This window comes from Lipotes vexillifer, unplaced genomic scaffold, assembly GCF_000442215.2.
Source record: "Lipotes vexillifer unplaced genomic scaffold, Lipotes_vexillifer_v1.1 scaffold397, whole genome shotgun sequence".
Lineage (NCBI taxonomy): Eukaryota > Metazoa > Chordata > Mammalia > Artiodactyla > Lipotidae > Lipotes > Lipotes vexillifer.
In genome coordinates, this window is record NW_006772681.1 from 1,984,430 (window position 1) to 2,006,256 (window position 21,827).

Below are 21,827 nucleotides of genomic sequence, written 5' to 3' on the forward strand. Positions count from 1 at the left end.
CCCGACCCCCGCATTTACCAGCACCACTCTCAGTTCTGCTTCTACTCACTCGCTTTAGCGTAAACGTCTGGGTGGGGCTAAGGGTCATTGGGCGGTCACTGCGCCTGCGCCGGGACTGGGGGTTGGGGGCCTGAAGTGGGTGGCCTGCCTGGCCCCAAGGTCTGAGCTGTCAGTGCGCCTGCGCGGCCGGCCAGTAGGCTGGCAGCACTAAGCTGACTCTCCGCCGCCGCCACTGAGCTGCGAGTGCGCCTGCGCGCGGGTCGGGCGCCGGGGTTCTTGACTGTGTCGCGCGGGGCGCTGGGTGTAGCCATGCAGAGTGCCGACTCCCAGAAGCCCCCCAAGCGGCCCCGGCGCGATGGCAGCCCGAGAACCCCGCCAAACGCCCCTCCCGCAGACACAGAGAGGTCCCCGAGTCCCGACCTTCACCCCGACCACCGGACCTGGGGCCCGGAGCAGGTGTGCTCCTTCCTGAGGGACTGTGGCTTCAGCGATTCTGGACTGCTGGAACGCTGCCGAGGTAGCAGGGCTGTAGGGGTGAGGGGCCGGGGGCCGGCGACCCGAGGTCGCGACAGCCGGGCCTGAGAGAGGGCTCCCTGAGGCCGTGAGCGTGGGGCCCTCAAAGAGGAGCCAGAGCGGCCGAGGGAGACCGGACGCGGGAGGCACCCGAAGGGGTGGACCTGAGGCGGGGGCGCCCAGGAGGGATGACCTGAGGCGGAGAACGGAAACCTGAGGCTGCGAGCCCTTCGGAGAAGGTTGCCTGAGGCGGGGGAAGGAAACTTGACGCGGGAGGCACCCGCAAGGGTGGACCTGAGGGGCAGCGCCCAGGAGGGATACCCTGAGATGGAGGAGGGAGAAATGGGGCGTCTGGCGTTGCGGACCCATAGGAAGGGAGCGTACTTTTGGGGGTTGTGAACCTGGGGCGGGGAGGGGGCAGCTGGTCTAACTCTGGTGAGCTTCTTCAGGAACTTGGCACCCCAGCGCCGGACAGGCGGGACTCAGGTCCCATTTTTAGTTAGAAGACCCTTGGTGGGAGGGTTGCTGTCATTCAAGCTCACCAGGCTTGGGAGACCCCCCTCTGCTGATGCACCTCCCTGAACACTTGCCACGTTGCCACGTTAGAGTTTATTTGGGTGCTTTAAAGTTTGTTTCCTCCGCTCCCCTCCCAACTCGGGGTTTAACCGGGAAAGAACTTTTCTGTTAATCTCTGAATCCGCATCGCCTTACCGTAGCATCCGGGTAGGACTCAATACATGCGTGATGACTGTACTTGCAGAGCTTAGTAAAGATCATGTTTTGTTCTCCAAAAGTTTCCCTCGCTAAATCTGAACCCTGGGGTGGTTCGGTTGACCACTGAACTCCCAGGTGCCCACAACTTGGCCTGTAGGTTGTGAGTTTTAAGCAACTTTACTGGCTTAAGTTCAAGCATCCATCCACTTGAAATCTACTCAACTTCCCGTAAGGGGGATGAAGTTTGACCTCTGCTTTACCCTCTGAAGTGTTCAATGGAAAAGTGGTGTGATTTGCAAATGCAGTAAACTTTTGCAATTGGGGGGTAGAGCCCTGCTTGCTTAGGCTGGGTGGGAGGAACTAAAGAAGTGTTCAAGACCTAAAGATAGCTTGATGGGTGAAGGAAATTGCACTTCTCTTTTTCCCTAGCACCCCCGCCCCCCCACCCCCACCTTGGTTTTCCTCCCCTTCTGGGGTGGAATTTTTCTTTTGAGTAGCAGTAGGTGGGGATGAAATAGTTTTATGTCTTCAAAATGTGATTGGCTATATTGTTGGCTGCCTATTTCAGTGGTGTCCTGTAGATTAATTCATCAGTCTTCAGAATGATCTGTTCTCTTGAACCACACTCTAATACTAGAAGACATTACGTGCTTTTAATTGGTAAAAAGTGACCAAGTGTTCACAGTTGCTAGTTTCTTACTGCTCCCTGATCAGCTTCTCCTAAGAACTGGCTGACCACAGCCAATGTCCTGTCAGACTGGGGTCACTTCCCCTCCAAAGATTCTGCTTATCTCTGCTTGCCCCTCCTTTATCCTATTAAAAAACAAACAAACAAACCAAAAAACACCCTTTTGATTTTGAGCCACTTGCAGATTTCTGAGGTCAGAACATTCTCCCTATTGCAATAATTTTCTCCCTAATTAGAGTTTGTCCCTATCTAAGTCCAGATTTTTTAAATTGAAGTATAGTTAATTTACAATGTTGTATTAGTTTCTGTATTTTCTGGTATACAGAAAAGTGATATGTGTGTGTGTGTGTGTGTGTGTTTATATATATATATATATATATATATATATATATATATATATGTAGTCTTTTTCAGATTCTTTTCTGTTATAGATTATTACAAGACGTTGAATGTAGTTCCCTGTGCTATACAGTAGGACATTGTTTTTTATCTGTTTTATACACAGCAGCTTGCTAGTCCAAATTTGTTTTTATTGACAAAACTAAGCACAGGTGCTGGGTGCCTTTCCTCATTTTGGAATACAGTTTCACAGGAATTTAGAGACTGCAATGTGTATTTTTTTAGTAGATGATGTGTTTGAGGTTCAAAGGCCACACAACTAGAAAAAAGCAGAGCTGGATTTTAAAGTTAGGTCTTTGGACTCCAGAATTCATGCCACTTATACCGTAACAAGTGTTCTCATCAAAATACATTGGATTTCCCTCAACCATAAGGGAATAAACAAACCAATGAGAAAAGAAAAAAAATGGAGAACATAACCAAAGTTATAAAGTCAACTAAGAACAAGGAAAGAAACACCCCAGTAGGAAAATGAGCAAAACACAAGAACAATTGACAAGCAGCCAATAAAAACAGAAAAAAAATTCAGTCTTAACAGTAATTTTAAAAACACTGATTTTAAAATTTAGATAGAAAAATATTTAAAGATTGGTAATCCAATAAAGTTGATGGAAGTATCAGTTTGCTTAACCCTGGGCAGTTTGGGAATACCTTTTTACTTAGAGAAAATTTCACTTGTAGGAGTTTACAGAAACATTTGTACACTGTCCAAAGAAATCTATTCAAGATTATTCTTCTAACCACTAGTTATAAATAGCAAAAAAGTAGAAATGATCTAAATATCCATTGATAATAATAGTAAGTAATACTGATGATTAACAATTTATGGAGCATTTACTTTGCGTGAAGTACAATTCTCTGCACTTGATGTTTCATCTTATAAAATCTTTACAATAACTCTGTGACATAGGTTCAGTTATACTCATTTTAGTGGTGAGGAGCATAAGTTCAGAAGAAATTGGTTAAATGTATTATGGTACATCTGTATTGTGGAATAAAAGACAACCATTAAAAATGATGAAACTACATCATTAATAATTGTTAATAATTGACAAGAAAGATCTTTATGACCTAATAGTTGGGAAAAATAGATTATAAACAACATAATTTCATTTGTGTAAAATTACATAATTGCATAGGTAAATGTCTTGAATTTTGTTATCTAAAATATTAATGATTATTAGGAGAATATGAGTAGGTTGATATTTTATACTTTATATTGTTTGGATTTTTTATATTGAATAATTTTTATGCTTGAAAAACACCCCCAAAAATGCCATTTTCATTTAAATGTTTTTTTCTTTCTGGAAAATTACATCCTCATTTTCTCTTGTTACCTTTAGAAAAACTTTTGTTTGTTTGAAAATAGTCCAGTGTTCTGGAATCTGAGGTGTTCTGGAATTAACTATATAGAAAGATAAAGAAAAATAAACCATGTGGGACTTCCCTGGTGGCACAGTGGTTAAGAATCCGCCTGCCAATGCAGGGGACACGGATTTGAGCCCTGGTCCGGGAAGACCCCACATCCCTGGAGCAACTAAGCCCATGAACCACAGCTACTGAGCCTGCGCTCTAGAGCCTGCGAGCCACAACTACTGAGCCCGTGTGCCTACAGCCCGTGCCCTGCAACAAGGGAAGACACCACAATGAGAAGCCGGCACACCACTACGAAGAGTAGTCCCCGCTCGACACAACTAGAGAAAGCCCACGTGCAGCAACGAAGACCCAATGCAGCCAAAAATAAATAAATTTATTTTTAAAAATAAATAAAATTAAGACTTTCCAAGTAGGAATCAAAAATGTGGTACTTGGCAGTTTGTTGCCAGTACTGGGTGCTCAAAAAAATGTTGATCTCAGTAAATTCTGGTGGATCCAAATTGAAAGAAATCAAAAGCATGTGCTGTGAATATTGAAATCATTCATTTTTTTCCCCTCCCTTTTCTTCCATAGAGAAGAAAATCACAGGTTCAATACTGCCCTTTCTTGATGAGTCTCTTCTTGAAGACCTTGGAATAAGGTAAGAATGATAAAATTCACATTGTAGCCAAGCATACTTAAGACCTTTTTATTCACACTGGAGAGACAAAGCCCAAGATTGCTGATATTAAGTGTCCTCATTTTAAATCTGCACAGGTTTTAAAACAGAATACCACACCTGCTGTCTTAGAGTTGTTTTTGTTTGTTTTTGCTATGCAAATCCTATGTTAAATATTACTAATGATTCCTGTTTTTAAAAATTTTGGTAATAAGCCTTCATGAAGTTTGTAGTGACCAACTTTTTACTCTCAAGTTCAGAATAATTGAATTATACACTCCAGAAAATGTAGAATTGATAGGAAAAAAATGTTGGCAAGAAAAATCAAGGCTACAACCCTATCTTGAGTATATTTCTAGGTCTTTCTAGAGCTACTTAAGGCTGGAATGCTTCCCTGGTATTAGATTTAAAGACACTATCCAAAGTAGTTTGGCACTTTTCAGATGTATGATTTGGGACAATTTATTTAACCCTTCAGTTTCTGCACCTGTGAAATGGATAATAATGAGACAATGTATGTAGAGTGATTAGCACATGTTAAGCCCTTCATAAATTATTTATGTAGGTTGAGATCCCTATATATGACTGGAGATTCTAGGGTCTAGATGTAAGTCCACTTTAAATATCTCAGTTGAAGATCCAATCAATATTTAAACCTTCCTTAAAGTAGAGACTTTGTTTCTATTAGGGAATTGGCAACAGTGGTAAAATATGGTCTTTTCTGGAATTCCACTTAGCTAAGTGTTGTTTGTGGAAACAGTAACCAAAGAATCAGAACAAAAGATTATACTGAATTACTTCATGCACTGTTGTTTAGTAATTGATAATGCAAGTAGATTGAGGGAAAGATCACTTTAGAACATTTTACTGACTTTTAATAAGCCTCCTTTGGGTCAGAATCCTTGGGAACCTAATCTTGCCTCTTTCATAATTATATATCAGCCCCCTCTGTCCCCCCAAAGTCCCCCTTACTACCTATTTCTTATGTATAATAGTAGCTTATTGTTTGAACTGAATGGAATTTTTTCTAATAGAGTTTTGCTTTTAAAGGGAACCATATACTTTGTGGACCCAAATGCTGTTGATTTATTCAACAAATATTTATGGAGGGCTCATTATGCGTTAGGCATTCTTCCAGGAACTTGGGACACATGAGTTAACAAAATAGTAAAAATTCCAAAAGGAACACCGTATGTCATGTCTTTTTGTGCCCACCTCTTAACTCTGAGGTGGATTCTGCAGTACTCCTTAGAGCTGTGTTTTCCTATGCAGCAGCCACTACCTATGTGTTAAAATTAATTAAAATTAAATGAAGTGAAAATTTTAATTTCTCAATTATACTATCCATAATTCAGGTGCTCAGTAGCCACTTATGGCTGGTGGCTACCATGCTGAACAGGGCAGATATAGAATATTTCCATCATGACAAAGTTCTGGACAGAGCTGCCTTTGAGGATTTCAGTGGGATCCGTTGAAGTTCACAGTGGTCCAATGCAACCAACTTATTAATGTACCCTTGCATTATTTTCCCCTCGTTTCCTGTTTTCACCTTTTCTAGCCCTCCACTCCATATCCCAGGATTCACATCCAAAATAAATTAACTGTATGCAAGCTCTTGTCCTAGACTCTGCTTTCTAGGGGGAATCCAGTTTAGACAAGTACTCCTGTATTTCCTCAGTTTTATGATTAACTGATGATGGTCAAAGATTTTTCTAAAAAAATAAGAAATATTGTCACATTAAATGTACACATCAGTTGTAAGAAACAGTAGGTTTCAGAAATGATGAAATATGGAAATAAAATCTTATTGTAGTCCAACTATTCTGGCCCAAATCTTTGTTTAAAGTATTTATTTTGACATAGCCTTTGCCAAAACAAAAACACCTCCAGGTTTTGGGCGGCTTTTTAAATATACTTTAATCAGTGATTTTTTTAAAAAAAATTAAATATTTTTATTGAGGTATAATTGACATATAATATTATATTAGTTTCAGGTGTACAGTGTAATGATTCAATGTTCGTATATATTGCGAAGTGATTACCATAATAAGTCTAGTACCCTCTGTCACCATACAAAATTACAAAGAAATTTTTTTTCTTGTGATGAGGACTTTTAAGATGTACTCTCTTCGGAATTCCCTGGCAGTCCAGTGGTTAGGAGTCTGTGCTTTCACTGCCAAGGGTGAGGGTTCGATCCCTGATCAGGAAACTAAGATCCTGCAAGCTGTGCAAAAAAACAAAACAAAACAAAAAACAAAAAAAAAAAGATTTACTCTCTTGGGTCAACAAAAAATTAATCAATATTCGATCTAAAGGAGAAATAGAGAGTTTTATATTCAAGCCAACCTGAGGATTATAATCCAAGAGACATTCTTTTAGAAAACTCTGAGGACTCTTCTGCCTGTTAGAAGTCAAAGGAACAGTCATATACATTTTCGAGAAAACAGATTGTACATCAAAGTGACACACTGACATTTTATGTAAAGTTCACCAAAGATACATAGTCCAGATCTGCACATAGGCACAGTATGTCACCATGATCCCTTACAGGATTAGGAAAGGAAAAATTAATCTTCTAAGGAGTTACATTGTTGACATCAGAAGAAGGAAAAAAGCATTGTTTTTTACAGTTGAGCAGGCATTCCCAACTTTGAGGAGGTCTGGTTAATGTATAATGCACATTGCACATTAGGGAGGGCCCAGTACAAGCAGGGAACATGTTATGCTTAAATTTTCTTGCCCTGCTTAAAACATAAATTGTATACCATCACTTGGCAACTTTAAACATGCACTACAACATTATTGACTATAGTCATCATGCAGTACATTACATTCCCATGACTTATTTATTTTATAACTGGAAGTTTGTACCTCTTGAAGCCCCTTCACCCATTTTGCCCACCCCCCCCCATGTGATTTCTTTATGAATACAGTAGTTTCTTTTTGAGTTCTAATTAAGTGATGAATACTGAGTATCAGTTGAGGAAAAGACTGGGCTGTGAGGTTGGTTTCGGTTTGGTATTATTTTATGCTGTGATTCCTGGTTATGCTCCACTGTGCAACTATACTTAACCTGTCAGTTACAGCTCTGCCTTAAAGTACTTCTCGGAGGCTGGCCTTTCCCTATGCTTGTTATTTCAAACTGAAGAGGGTAGGGGAATAGTAAAACACAAGCTATGCTGCTTTAATGGTTTATCAGCTGTAATGATGCTTCTGTACATTCCAAAAAAGTCATTCTTAGATTCTGTGGTTACTGTGGGTCTCGGGGGACAACACAGAGGTCAGCTGTAGTACTTCTGGCTGCAAGTCTATCTAGGACTTTTAGCAAAAGATTTACATTTCAGTCTAGTTAGCTAAAGGATTGATAAAGGCTAACCCCTTGCCTCCTGCTTCAGCCAGGTATCAGGCTAACATGCCTAGACCAATTAGTAAGTGTAAATGGAGCAAGAAAGTGAATTATAGGATTTTGAGTTGTTTAATTCCTATTAAATTCTTTCTCAAGACTGGAGCATTATGAGTAATTACTGATAGAGGACAATAGGTATAAATGAAGCTAAAACGATATATACTTGGTTCATGCATAATTCATACCTGATGCTCATAAGTCAGACTTGGAACTTTGCAACTCATCACCATAAAGAGTTTCAAAAATCCATTCATGGACTGATCATGTGACTGACAACGACCCCTGCCAAGAAGTCTTACATTGTCCTGCGTTTCCTTTCATTGTATCCTAGACATTTGCATTTGATGTGACTATTTCTTAGTTGATGTAAGCAATAATTATTTCTCTTTGAAAGTTATTTTGATATGACAAAGGCTCAGTTTGTCAAACAAATGTAGTCTTCCTTTATGTAACATCTTTGGCCAGTTTAGTTAGATAACTTTGTTCACATACTCACCACTTGGTTATACTAATAAACTCCTAGATTCTTGTACTTAAAACACTGCTGATGGGATAAATATGGAATTTAACATCAATAATAATTTCTATTAACATCTGTAATCATAGTTAAAATTCTCCTATAGTTCTTGAGGGCAGGAACTGAGTCTTTTGTATTAAACACTGTTTAATCCCTCTCCAGCCCTGTGAGGGAGATAGTATTATCTCTGTGCTATAGATGAGAACATCAGTGTACCAAAAAAGGTTAAGTGACTTTTCCAAGATCATATAGATTCCACGTGCAGATGTGAGTCAGTTCTGCCTGATTCCAAAGACCTTTTTCATTATCACTGTGCTCTACTTCAAAGAGACTTACCTATCTTGAGATTTCGCTTATGTGAGCCATGCAAATTTAGGATCATGAGGGTAGGTGTTGGCCACAATTAGGTTAAAATAAGTTTGAAGTGTAAATTGAGCATTCAGTGATATAGGTATGAGAGGTATTGAAGTCTGAATTTACCAAGAGAGAAGAGGATTGAGGGCATTAGAGTCTCATGTCTTAGAAGCAAAGGAAGGGAGAGGGTTTCTAATAGGAGTATGTTTGAATTATTAACTGTTCCTTTTAATCTGACTTCTATTCTAACAACCTAAAGTTGATTATATACTATTTATATACTCCAGGGATTATTATTTAGCAAATAATGATAGATTTGCTTATCCTGTTATAATTTTAGTTCCTATGGGAAGAGAATAAAGCTGCTTAATAATATCCAACAACTGGATCAAATTCAAGTTTATACAATGAAGGTAAGAAGAATCTGAGTTTATTATTTTTTTAATATAAAGTGATATAACTCAATTATGTAGAATTCATTTTTAAAAGAATGGAAAGAAATCTCTTTTCAGTAACAGGATTGTGAGTAATGGGTTTTTACTTTCCTAAACTTTCTGCATTTTCTAAAATAACCACGAGAAAAACTAAAATATTTTAAGCACACAGAAAAGCATAGACTACTGCCCAGCTTGTCAAATCTTAACATTTTGCCTAATTTGCTTCAGATCTATTATTTTTAGAACAAAATATTAGAAACAGTAGAAGGCCTTGTTTGTACCCCTCTTGAATTCTGTTTCCATCCTTTTTTCCCCAAGTGTTTAATCATTTTCTTGAATGTTTTTTTTAGATTTTTACTACATATGTATGTATAGCCATAAACAGTATATAGTATTGTTTTACATATTTTTTAAACATTTATAAATGGAATTTCATTTTATTAGAAGTAACCTTCTAAGCTTTCATATAATGTTATATTTTTGAGAACTATCCATATCGACACATATAGCCCTAGTTACCCCTTAGTCATAGAATAACTTTTAAATTAAAATTACTTATCAGTTTTGGTGAACTTTTTTGTCAAACAGTAGACCAAAGAACAGATATATGCCTAAAGTTTGATCTATCAATAACTGTTTATTTCTCATCCCCCATCCCCTTCCAGACATTTCAAAAGCCCTGTTTTTCACACTCAGTGTCCCAAGAATCATTTTAACAAGCAGTCAACTGCCTAGCTCCCATCTCAGAAATTCTGATTCTGGGAACTTACAGTAGAGACCCAGGAATGTGCATTTTTCACAAGCTCTTCAGGATGGTTCTAATACCGTAATTAAAGAAATGTTTCTTGATTGGTTGGTGACAGGAAATATACCACATTGTTTATGCTTTTGACATCTATAGGGTAAGAAAACTTAGTTTCAGACCTGGAAGAGGGGATGGGATCTCATTCCCCTTTTACACAGTCATCTTTTGCACTTTTCATCAGAGGTGTTTTATGTATTGAATTATCTCAGATCCTATGAGCACATGAATTTCAATTTTACTGTTACAAGTTAGTCTGCTTATTTTTCATTGAAAATCGTGTTTGAAGATATTTAATGAGTGTGTTTGGTTCAATTCTACAAGAATCTTCTTTTACAAACAAAGTAGTTGTTCTTAGAGCAAATCTGTTATTTGAGGAATGATCAAATCGCAGCCCTTTTTGAAAAAGTTACCTAATTTAAAACACTTCATTTTTATGAAGAAGTAAATAGAAGAATCACTTACCAAAGATGATATCTAAATATTTTGTCCTGCAGTTGGGAGACAGTTACTGTCCTGCATTCTTTTTTGTCCTTTCTCAATAGCAGCAGCATGGGTGTTCTCATCAGGCAGGGCAGAGATAAGATGAGTTTTCTTCATTAGTTGAGATCATCTCAGATAATCTCTGAGGTCACATTTTCACAGTTTGCAGCAAAAAATCTTTTTGAAGTAATTTTCAAGGCAGTCAGTAGTTTCATTTGCCCCCTTTTATTTATTTTTTCTATTTTTCATTAAAAACAAAATTGTTTAACCTCATATGTAAACTATAGTCATTGAAAATAGATCTTAAAGCTACTAAGTACTTGAGTCGGTGAGTCACTGTCTAGTAATGAAATTGATACCTTTTTTTTTTTTAACATCTTTATTGGGGTATAATTGCTTTACAATGGTGTGTTAGTTTCTGCTTTATAACAAAGTGAATCAGTTATACATATACATATGTTCCCATATCTCTTCCCTCTTGCATATCCCTCCCTCCCACCCTCCCTATGACACCTTTTTTTTTTTAACATCTTTATTGGGGTATAATTGCTTTACAATGGTGTGTTAGTTTCTGCTTTATAACAAAGTGAATCAGTTATACATATACATATGTTCCCATATCTCTTCCCTCTTGCATATCCCTCCCTCCCACCCTCCCTATGACACCTTTTTTTTTTTAACATCTTTATTGGGGTATAATTGCTTTACAATGGTGTGTTAGTTTCTACTTTATAACAAAGTGAATCAGTTATACATATACATATGTTCCCATATCCCTTCCCTCTTGCATCTCCCTCCCTCCCACCCTCCCTATGATACCTTTTTTGACCTTAGCTTCATCAGCAGTACAGTTGAACAAAGAATTAATTCCTACCCTAATTTGTCATCTACCTTTTTTTTTTAACATCTTTATTGGAGTATAATTGCTTTACAGTGGTGTGTTAGTTAACTTTTTTAACGCTTTTTTTAAAAAATAAAAACAGCTTTAGTGAGATATAATTCACATACCTTGCAATTCATTCATTTTATTTTATTTTTTATTGAAGTGTAGTTGATTTACAATGTTGTGCCAATCTCTGCTGTACAGCAAAGTGACTCAGTTACACACAGATATATTCTTTTATTAACTCATTTTAAATATACAAGTCAGTGGGTTGTTTTTTTTTTTAAATTATTTATTTATTTATGGCTGTGTTGGGTCTTTGTATCTGTGTGAGGGCTTTCTCCAGTTGTGGCAAACGGGGGCCACTCTTCATCGCGGTGCGCGGGCCTCTCACTATTGCGGCCTCTCTCTCACTATCGCGGCCTCTCTTGTTGCAGAGCACAGGCTCCAGACGCGCAGGCTCAGTAGCTGTGGCTCACGGGCCTAGTTGCTCCGCGGCATGTGGGATCTTCCCAGACCAGGGCTCGAACCTGTGTCCCCTGCATTGGCAGGCAGATTCTCAACCACTGCGCCACCAGGGAAGCCCCAAGTCAGTGTTTTTTAGAAAGTTCACAAGGTTGTTCAGTCATCACCACAATCTAATTTAAATTGTAACAGTTCTTTATATATTCAGGATACAATTCCCTTATTAAATATATGATATGCAAATATTTTCTCCCATCCTCTGGATTATCTTTTTACTGTCTTTTTATTTATTTAATTAGACCACATCATGAGGCTTGCGGGCTCTTAGTTCCCTGACCAGGGATTGAACCTGGGCTCCCAGCAGTGGAAGCGCAGAGTCCTAACCACTGGACCACCAGAGAATTCCCTATATTTTTAGTTTAGTTTAGTTTTGCTTTTTTAATCAGTACTGCTTCTTTGTAAATGTATTTATTTATTTATTTTTGGCTGCATTGGGTCTTCGTTGCTGTGCGCAGGCTTTCTCTCGTTTCGGTGAGCAGGGGCCTCTCCTCATTGTAGTGCATGGGCTTTTCATTGCAGAGCACAGGCTCAGTAGTTGTGGCGCACAGGCTTAGTTGCTCCACAGAATGTGGGATCCTCCCAGACCAGGGATCAAACCCGTGTCCCCTGCATTGGCAGGCGGATTCTCAACCACCATCCCACCAGGGAAGTCCCCTCTTTTTAGTTTCTTGATGGTGTTCTTTGGAGCACAAAAGTTTTAAATTTTGATATAGTCCAGTGTATCTATTTTTGCTTTTGTCTCTTATGCATTTGGTGTCAAATCTAAGAAACCGTTGCCTAACCCAAGACTATAGCCTCTTATTCTTGGCTTAGTTTTCTTCATGCTAAATTTAGTTCAACTGGCCTCTGAAACCAGGAATTGCATAATAGTGAGGATGAAGTGCAGTGTTTGACATAGTAGGCACTAATTTGTCAAATGTATTGGTGATTTTTTTTTTTTTTGGCCATGCTGTGTGGCTTTGGGGATCCTAGTTCCCTGATCAGGGATCTAACCCGTGCCCTCCCCACAGTGGAAGCACAGAGTCCTAACCACTGGACGACCAGGAAAGTCCCTGGTGAATTTTAAAACAGTGAAATGTCTACCTAATATGTGTGAAATTATAGAATCACCACCTCTGAGTCTTTTTCTGAGGGCTCCTGTTCCCCTTTCTTCAGGGTAGAACTGACCACTCCTTCTTTTGTTTCTTTTTCCCCATTCTCTTTCCCCACTACTCTACAAATAGATTCTGTTATTTTTCCTGGGGGCAGGAATGGTAACTTATTCATCCCTCATCCTCAGTGCTTGGCATATACAGAAGGCAATAGAATTGTTTCATCCTGCTTGGCTAGTAACACAATAGAATATCATATACCTTTAAAAGTGATAAGTAAGTGGACCATGTGACTCTAGAAGGAGTAGATTATATTAAATAACACTGGGAGACACCAGCTCTGAGACACCCTGGGCACCTTAGCCAGCCACCCAAGGATCTGGCCCCGCTCACCAGTGGGCTGACACAAGCTTCAGGACAGCCCTGACCCTACAGCCAGCTGTGTCAGGAGCCAGCCCCACCCCCCAGCTCTGGGACCCCTGGGTCCTGCAGCCAGAGACCCCAGAACCCAGCTGTGCCCCCGCCATTGGGCCAGCACTAGCCCCAGGACCCAGTTTTACCCACCATTGGGTGGGCACCAGTCCTAGGAGCTCCTAGACCCCGATCCTGCCCACCAGAGGGCAGACACAGGCCCCAGGACCACTGCAACCCCACAGCCTGCCCTGTCAGGACCCAGCCAACACATCAGCAGTCCAGCAGCAGTCCTGGGGCCCTACCTCCTAACCCTGCCCACCAGTAGGCCAGCTTCAGCTCTGGGGCACCTTGGGTGCCTCCGTCAGCAGCCCTGGGATCCAGGCCCACCCATCAGTAGACTGTCAGCTTCGGGACCCCCAGGGCCCTGCATCCAGAGACCTCGGGACCAGCTCCACCCACCAGTGAGCTGACAGTAGCCTGGGACCCACCCTGGGCCCTGCGCCTGCCCACCAGCAGGCTGACAATAGCTCTGTGAGGCCCCAGCCCCTGGACCCACCCATCAGCAAGCCAACACCAGCTCTGAGGTACTTTGGACTCCTCAGCCAGCCACCCTGGAATTCATCCCCACTCACCAGCAGGCTAGCACCAGCTTTGGGACACCCTGGAACTCACAACCAGCAGTGTTAAGAACCGGCCCCGCCCACCAGCAGGCCAACACCAGATTCAGGAACCTCAGCCTCACAACCACTCATCTCAGAACCTGGCTCTGCCCACCAGTGAGCCAGTATTAGCCCCAGGATCCCCTGGGGTTCTCCAGCCAGCCACCTTGTGACCCGGCCCTGCCAACCAGTGGCTAGCAGCCTCCACACAAGGTAGGGCCTGGCAACCAAGCAAACTGGGGTGCCAGCCATGCCTATCAGACCACCCACAGTAGTCAGCCCACCACAACAGAAGGACCCATGCAGCTCACACTGGGCGCATCCCTAGAACATATAACCCTAGTGACCAGAGGGGAGTGCACTGCTGGGACACATAGGACGTCTCCCACAAAAGGCAACTTCTCCAAGGTCAGGAAACATAACCAACATATCAGATACATAGAAATAAAAACAGCAATATAGGCAAAATGAGACAATAGAGGAATATGTTCCAAACTAAATAAAATATGTTTATTTTATTTGAACAAAATAAAACCTCAAAAGAACTAAGTGAAGTGGAGATAGACAATCTAGCTGATAACGAGTTCAAGGTAATGATAGTAAATAAGATCAAAGAACTCAGGAGAAGAATGGATTCACAGAGCAAGATGTTAGAAATTTTTAAACAAAGAGTTAGAAAATATGGAGAAGAACCAAGCAGGGATGAGGAATACCATAACTGAAATGAAAAATACACTAGAAGGAATCAACAGTAGACTAAGAGAGAATATTAAAAGCAGCAAGGCACAAGCAACAAGTTATGTATGCAGGAACTCCTGTAGACTATTAGCTGACTTATTAGCAGAAACTCTGCAGGCCAGAAGAGAGTGGTAGAATATCAAGAACCAAGAACCTACCTGGCAAGGTTCTCAGTAAGATTTGATAGAGAAATCAAATTTTATAGATAAGCAAAACCTAAATAAGTTCATCACCACAACCAGCTTTACAAGAAATGCTAAAGGCACTTCTCTAAGTAAAAAAGAAAAGGCCACAACTAGAAACATGAAAATTATGAAAGTAAAAAGCTCATTAGTAAAGGCAAATATACAGTGAAGGTATTCAATCAACCACATACAAAACTAGGAGGAAGGTTAAAAGGCAAAAGTAAAATCATCTATATCTGCAGTAAGTAGTTAAGGGATACACAAAACAAAAAGATGTAAAATATGACACTAAAAACAGTACTCATGGCAGGAGGGGAGTAAAAATGTAAGGTTGTTAAAAGGCATTTGAAATTAAGAGATCAGCAACTTAAAATAATCATTTATATATATAGATTGCTATATATAAACCTGGTAAGCACAAACTAAAAACCTATAATAGATACATACACAAAAAAGAGAAAGGAATGCAAACATAATGCTAAAGATAGTTAGCAAATCACAAGGGAGGAGAACAAAGGAAGAAGAAAGGAACCAAAAAGAACTACAAAAACAACCCCCAAACAATTAACAAAATGGCAATAAGTACATACCTATCAATAATTACTTTAAATGTAAATGGGCCAAATGCTCCAATCAAAAGACATGGAGTGGATGAATGGGTACAAAAACAAGACCCTTATATAGACTGCCTACAAGAGACTCACTTCAGACCTAAAGAAACAGACAAAGTGAGAGAATGGAAAAAGATATTCCATGCAAATAGAAATCGAAAGAAAGCCGGGGTACACATGTAACAACTAAAAGATCCTGCATGCTGCAACTAAAGATCCTGCATGCCATGACGAAGATCCTGTGTGCCGCAACTAAGACCCAGTGCCCCCAAATAAATATTAAAAAAGCAAAAGCAAAAGAAAGCCGGGGTAACAAAAACTTAGACAAAATAAACTTTAAAACAAAGACTGTTACAAGAGACAAAGAAGGACACTACATAATGACCAAGGGATCACTCCAAGAAGAAGTTATATAACAACTGTAAATATATATGCACCCAACATAGGAGCACCTAAATACCTAAAGGAAATATTGACAGACATAAAGGGAGAAATTGACAGTAACAACAATAATAGTAAGGAAGTTTAACACCCCACTTACACCAATGGACAGATCATCCAGACAGAAAATCAATTAGGAAACACAGGCGTTAAATGATATATTATACCAAATGAATGTAACAGATTTATAGAGAATATTCCATCCAAAAGCAGCAGAATACACTTTTTTTTTTTTTGACCATGCCGTGTGGCATGTGGGATCTTATTTCCCTGGCCAGGGATTGAACCTGCACCCCCTGCAGTAGAAGCTCAGAGTCTTAACCACTGGGCCTCCAGGGAGGTCCCAGAATACGCATTCTTTTCAAGTGCACATGAAACACTCCAGGATAGATCACGTTCTAGGCCACAAAACAAGTCTCAGTAAACTTAAGAAAATTGAAATCATGTCAAGCGTATTTTCAGACCACAATGCTATGAGACTAGAAATCAACTACAAGAAAAAAACTGCAAAAAACACAAACCTGTGGAGGCTAGACATGCTACTAAATAACGAATGGATCACTGAAAAAAATCAAGGAAAATACCAAAAAAACTTGGAGACAAGTGAAAATGAAAACATAGCAATCCAAAATCTAAGGGATGCAGCAAAAGCAGTTCTAAGAGGGACCTTTATAGCAATAAAAACCTACCTCAGGAAAAAGAAAAATCTCAAATAAGCTAACCTTACATCTAAAGAAACTAGAAAAAGAAGAACAAACAGAACCCAAAATTAGTAGAAGCAAAATGGACAGAAGACCTGAATAGACATTTTTCCAAAGAAGACATACATAATGGCCAACAGGCAGATGAAAAGATGCTAAACGTCATTAATTATCAGAAAAATGCAAATCAAAACCACAGTGAGATATCATCTCACACCTGTCATAATGGCTATCATCAAAAAGCCCACAAATAACAAATGTTGGCAAGGGTGTGGAGAAAAAGGAACCCTTGTACACCCTTGGTAAGAATGGAAATTGGTACCGCCACTGTGTAAAACAGTATGGAGATTCCTTAAAAAAACTGGAAATAGAACTACCATATGATCCAGCAGTTCCACTCCTAGGCATATATCTGAAGAAAACACAAATGCTAATTTGAAAAGACACATGTATCGCAGTATTCATAGCAGCATTATTTACAATTGCCAAGATATGGAAGCAATCTAAGTGTCCATCAACAGATGAATGGATAAAGAAGATATATATACGCAATGGAATAGTACTCAGCCATAAAGAAAGTGAAATTTTGCTATTTGCAACAACATGGATGGACTTGGAGGGTATTACTCCTAGTGAAATAAGTCAGAGAAAGACAAATACTGTATGTTATCACTTATGTGTGGAATCTAAAAAATGAAACAAATGAATATAGCAAAACAAAAAAACTCAAGAATAATAGAGAACAAACGAGGGGTTAGCAATTAGGAGAGGGAAGATGGAGGGGCAAAATAGAAGTAGGGGATTGAGAGGTACAAACTACTATGTATAAAATAAGCTACAAGGATATACTGTATGGCACAGGGAATATAGCCCGTATATTATAAAACTGTAAGTGGAGTATATTCTATAAAAATTTTGAATCACTATGTTGTAACCTGAAACTAATATAATATTGTAAGTCAACTATACCTCAAAAAAATACTGCAGGAACAAAAATAACAGATTATATACAGTGATCAGAGCTCTACTCAGTACTCTGTAATGACCTACGTGGGAATAGAATCTAAAAAAGAGTGGATATATGTATATGTATAACTGATTCACTTTGCTTTACAGCAGAAACGAACACAACGTTGTAAATCAACTATACCCCAATAAAAATTAATTTAAAAAAGTGATCAAAACACTTTAATATCACATATACACACTAAGGGTTGCAAAGGGAATATGAAATTGACTAAATAGAATTTCTAGTTTCGCAAAGCCCAGTGTTAGGGGAATGGTTTAAAAATGTTGGTTCATCAATGAAATAGAGCCATTACAGTGATAATTATTAAGATTTGTAAAAACATGAGAAACTGTTCATGATGCATTTTGACCTGAGAGTGTGTGTTATGATATTAAGTTAAAAATAATTTTCATTGAGTTCTTTTAAAAAGTTATTAATCATTGAAAAATTGACAGTGAAGTCTTTTAGATCTTTAAATGGATTAAAAGTAGATTATAGGACTTTTCTTTGATAATTTTTCAAAGTAAAATAGATTCTTGGGACTTTCCTGGTGGCGCAGTGGTTAAGAATCTGACTGCCAGTACAGGGAACACGGGTTCAAGCCCTGGTCTGGGAAGATCCCACATGCTGCAGAGCAACTAAGCCTGTGCACCACAACTACTGAGCCTGCGCTCCAGAGCCCACGAGCCACAACTACTGAGCCTGTGTGCCACAACTACTGAAGCCCACATGCCTAGAGCCCATGCTTCACAGCAAGAGAAGCCACCGCAATGAGAAGCCCGTGTACTGCAACGAAGAGTAGCCCACGCTCGGCACAACTAGAGAAAGCCTACATGTAGCAACTAAAACCCAACACAGCCAAAAATAAATAAATTAATTTAAAAGATAGATTCTCATTTGTTTCGTGGTTACATTGATCTTGTATAAGGGAGAAAGAATAGACCAGTATATGATTTTCATATATTTAAAAATTGTGCAACTTTTTCTTCTCTGATAAGGGCATTCACAGGGTTGAATTACATCCTTCTATTCCTGAGATACTTTGACATCATTCTTGGTGTATTATTAAAGATATACTTGGTACACTGTAACTATAATACCTTGTATTACTTTGGAATAATGTTTTAACATGTATTACTTTGGAATAATGTTTCAACAGTAGTCATTCAAAATGTGTCTGAGTTCCTACTCTGTGTCAGGAACTGTGCTGTTTGATGGGTTCTGAGAATATGGCAGTAAATGAGGCAGACAAGGCCCTTCACCTCCCAGAATTCCATACATTTTTTAGGAACTTCATGGAACCATTTGAAGCAGTTTGAAAATCATGGATTAGATCATTTATCATGTTTCTTTTTTTATTCTGAAACATTCTTTTTAAAAGACAGTTATGGACAATTAAGAAAGACGTTATCTTTATTTAAAGAAACATAGAGCATTAAATCTTCACCCATAGGGCTTCCGTGGTGACACAGTGGTTGAGAGTCCGTCTGCCGATGCAGGGGACACGGGTTTGTGCCACGGTCCAGGAAGATCCCACATGTCGCAGAGCGGCTGGGCCCGTGAGCCATGGCCGCTGAGCCTGCGCGTCTGGAGCCTGTGCTCCGCAACGGGAGAGGCCACAACAGTGAGAGGCCCGCGTACCGAAAAAAAAAAAAAAAGATCTTCACCCATATTTAAAGCCCCTGCTTAAGCTTAGAGTAATGAATAATTATGAAATGTATGTTTACTAAGTATAAGTAAGTACTTCTTAGAGACATTAAGTGCTGTAGAATTTTATAGTACTTCCTGCCTATGATTGTTTACTACATGGTAGGAGGTTTTTTTGTTTTTTTTATTAAGGATTATAGTGATGGGTAGATACATTTACAAAAAAAATTAGACACAGTGCCTGTGGTAAAATAGTGTGTGTGATCTGAATGAGTGTGTTAAATGAGTATGTTTAACTTGAATACCAGATTAACTTACTAAAGGCTAATGAAATCATATACATAAAAGAAAGATTGAAATCTTTACCCTTCTGTTATTAGAATCCATTAATCCATTATTAGAATCCATCAGGTCCAATATACTTGCTTTGTCTGGTAGTGATACCTAAATAAGGTAAAGATATTCATAACTTGTCATTTCCCTTAGTATTATTCTTAACTTAAAAATGAATAGCTTTGACTTTGCACTGTAGATAGGAATGACTGGACAAAAATTTTAGATGGTGTTATGTATTGTTATTCACATTAATTTATAATTTTCTAGGTGATTAATGATCCTATCCATGGTCACATTGAATTTCACCCTCTTCTCATCCGAATCATCGACACACCTCAATTTCAGCGCCTGCGATATATTAAGCAGTTGGGAGGCGGTTACTATGTTTTTCCAGGAGCTTCACACAATCGATTTGAGCATAGTCTAGGGTAAGAAGGGTATTGGGGTGGGGAACTTATAGTTATTAAGTCCCTTCTCGGTCACATCGTATCTTTTAGAAAACAAATAGTTTTATAAAATGGTAATAATAGCCTTATTTTTTTTAAGAGCCTTGTTTGACTGAGACAATCAATATTTGATTTTTTTTTCCTTTGGCCGAGCCATGTGGCATGCAGGATCTTAGTTCCCCAACCAGGGATCGAACCCGTGCCCCGTGCAGTGGAAGCGTGGAGTCCTAACCATTGGACTGCCAGGGAATTCCCAATAATATCCTTATTTTATTGATGAGAAAGTTGAAGGTTTGATTTACCTTGCTCTACTTTACTTATTTTATGTATTCTTAGAAGCCACCTCAAATCCTTCCTGGAAAGAAAACAAAAGTGCCTGACAGGACTTTTAGATGAAACATTTATGTTTAAATATTATTTAAAAGTTAATAGGAAAAAAAAAAGTTAATAGGGTTGGTTACTGATATAACTAACTTTGTAAGTTTGATTATTTAATTTTCCTACATTTCCTATTTAGTCTTATACATAATTGCCCTTTAAAACCACATCATTGGGCTTCCCTGGTGGCACAGTGGTTAAGAATCCGCCTGCCAATGCAGGGGACACGGGTTCGAGCCCTGGCCTGGGAAGATCCCACATGCCACAGAGCAACTAAGCCTGTGTGCCACAACTACTGAGCCCGTGTGCCACAACTACTGAAGCCTGTGCGCCTAGAGCCTGTGCTCCTCGACAAGAGAAGCCACCACAATGAGAAGCCAGTGCACCACACGAAGATTAGCCCCTGCTCTCTGCAACTAGAGGAAGCCCATATGCAGCATCAAAGACCTAATGCAGCCAAAAATAAATTTAAAAACACGAAAAACAAAAAAACCACATTGTTTTCTTACCTATCAGGAAACGTGTAAATCAATCAGAAAAGCATTCGCAAGCTTAGAGAAGGTGGCACCTCTGTTACATACAACATAGTTGAGACTTTGCTCTGCTTTTTTTTTTTTTTTTTTTGCCTGCATTTGGACTTCTTTGATGTGCACAGGCTTTCTCTAGTTGCTGCGAGTGGGGGCTACTCTTCATTGCAGTGCATGGGCTTCTCATTGCAGTGCCTTTTCTTGTTGTGGAACATGGGCGCTAGGCACGCGGGCTTCGGCAGTTGTGGCACATGGGCTCAGTAGTTGTGGCTCGCGGGCTCTAGAGCGCAGGCTCAGTAGTTGTGGCGCACTGCCTTAGTTGCTCCGTGCATGTGGGATCTTCCCGGACCAGGGCTCGAACTCATGTCCCTTGCATTGGCAGGCGGTAACCACTGCAGCACCAGGGAAGTCCCTGGTCCACCCCTTATCCATGGGGTATATGCTCCTAGACTCCCAGTGGATGCCTGAAACTACAGATACTACCAAACCCTATTTATACTATGTTTTTTCCTTAAAAATACATACCTATGATAAAGTTTAATTTATAAATTAAGCACAGTAAGAGATTAACAACAACTAATAATAAAATGGAACAATTATAACAATACAGTGCAATAAAAGTTATGTGCATGTGGTTTCTCTCTTTCTCTCAGAATATCTTATTGTACAAATTTAATGCCTTTGCCATCTTAATGAAGCACTTATCACACACCGTGGCTGTAACTTTGACAGTCTGAGATGCAACAGCAAAACTAGCACAAATTTCTTTTTCCTTCTTCACTATTTCACAGATAGAAGATTTGTTCTTATGATAGATCTTAGCAACCTCAGCGTACAATTTTGTTCTATCTTTTTTTTTTTTTTTTTTTTTTTTTTTTTTTTTTTTGT

The 21,827-nt window shown here is 39.4% G+C and overlaps 1 protein-coding gene and 1 non-coding gene across 2 annotated transcripts in view; one reads left to right on the top strand and one right to left on the bottom strand.

The window, feature by feature from the left end:
- The first annotated feature begins 306 nt into the window (after nucleotides 1-306).
- SAMHD1 (SAM and HD domain containing deoxynucleoside triphosphate triphosphohydrolase 1) overlaps nucleotides 307-21,827 on the top strand; it is a 62,207-nt gene continuing 40,686 nt past the window's right edge. Inside the window, exons 1-4 of the mRNA XM_007447732.1 lie at nucleotides 307-517; nucleotides 4,265-4,331; nucleotides 8,967-9,039; nucleotides 19,856-20,016. Of these exons, the coding sequence (XP_007447794.1) occupies nucleotides 310-517; nucleotides 4,265-4,331; nucleotides 8,967-9,039; nucleotides 19,856-20,016 (509 nt within the window). The 5' untranslated portion in view covers nucleotides 307-309. The remainder of the gene's footprint in view (nucleotides 518-4,264; nucleotides 4,332-8,966; nucleotides 9,040-19,855; nucleotides 20,017-21,827) is intronic.
- Nucleotides 12,025-12,097, bottom strand: TRNAG-UCC (transfer RNA glycine (anticodon UCC)). Its single transcript has one exon. It is a non-coding gene; the product is annotated as a tRNA-Gly (tRNA).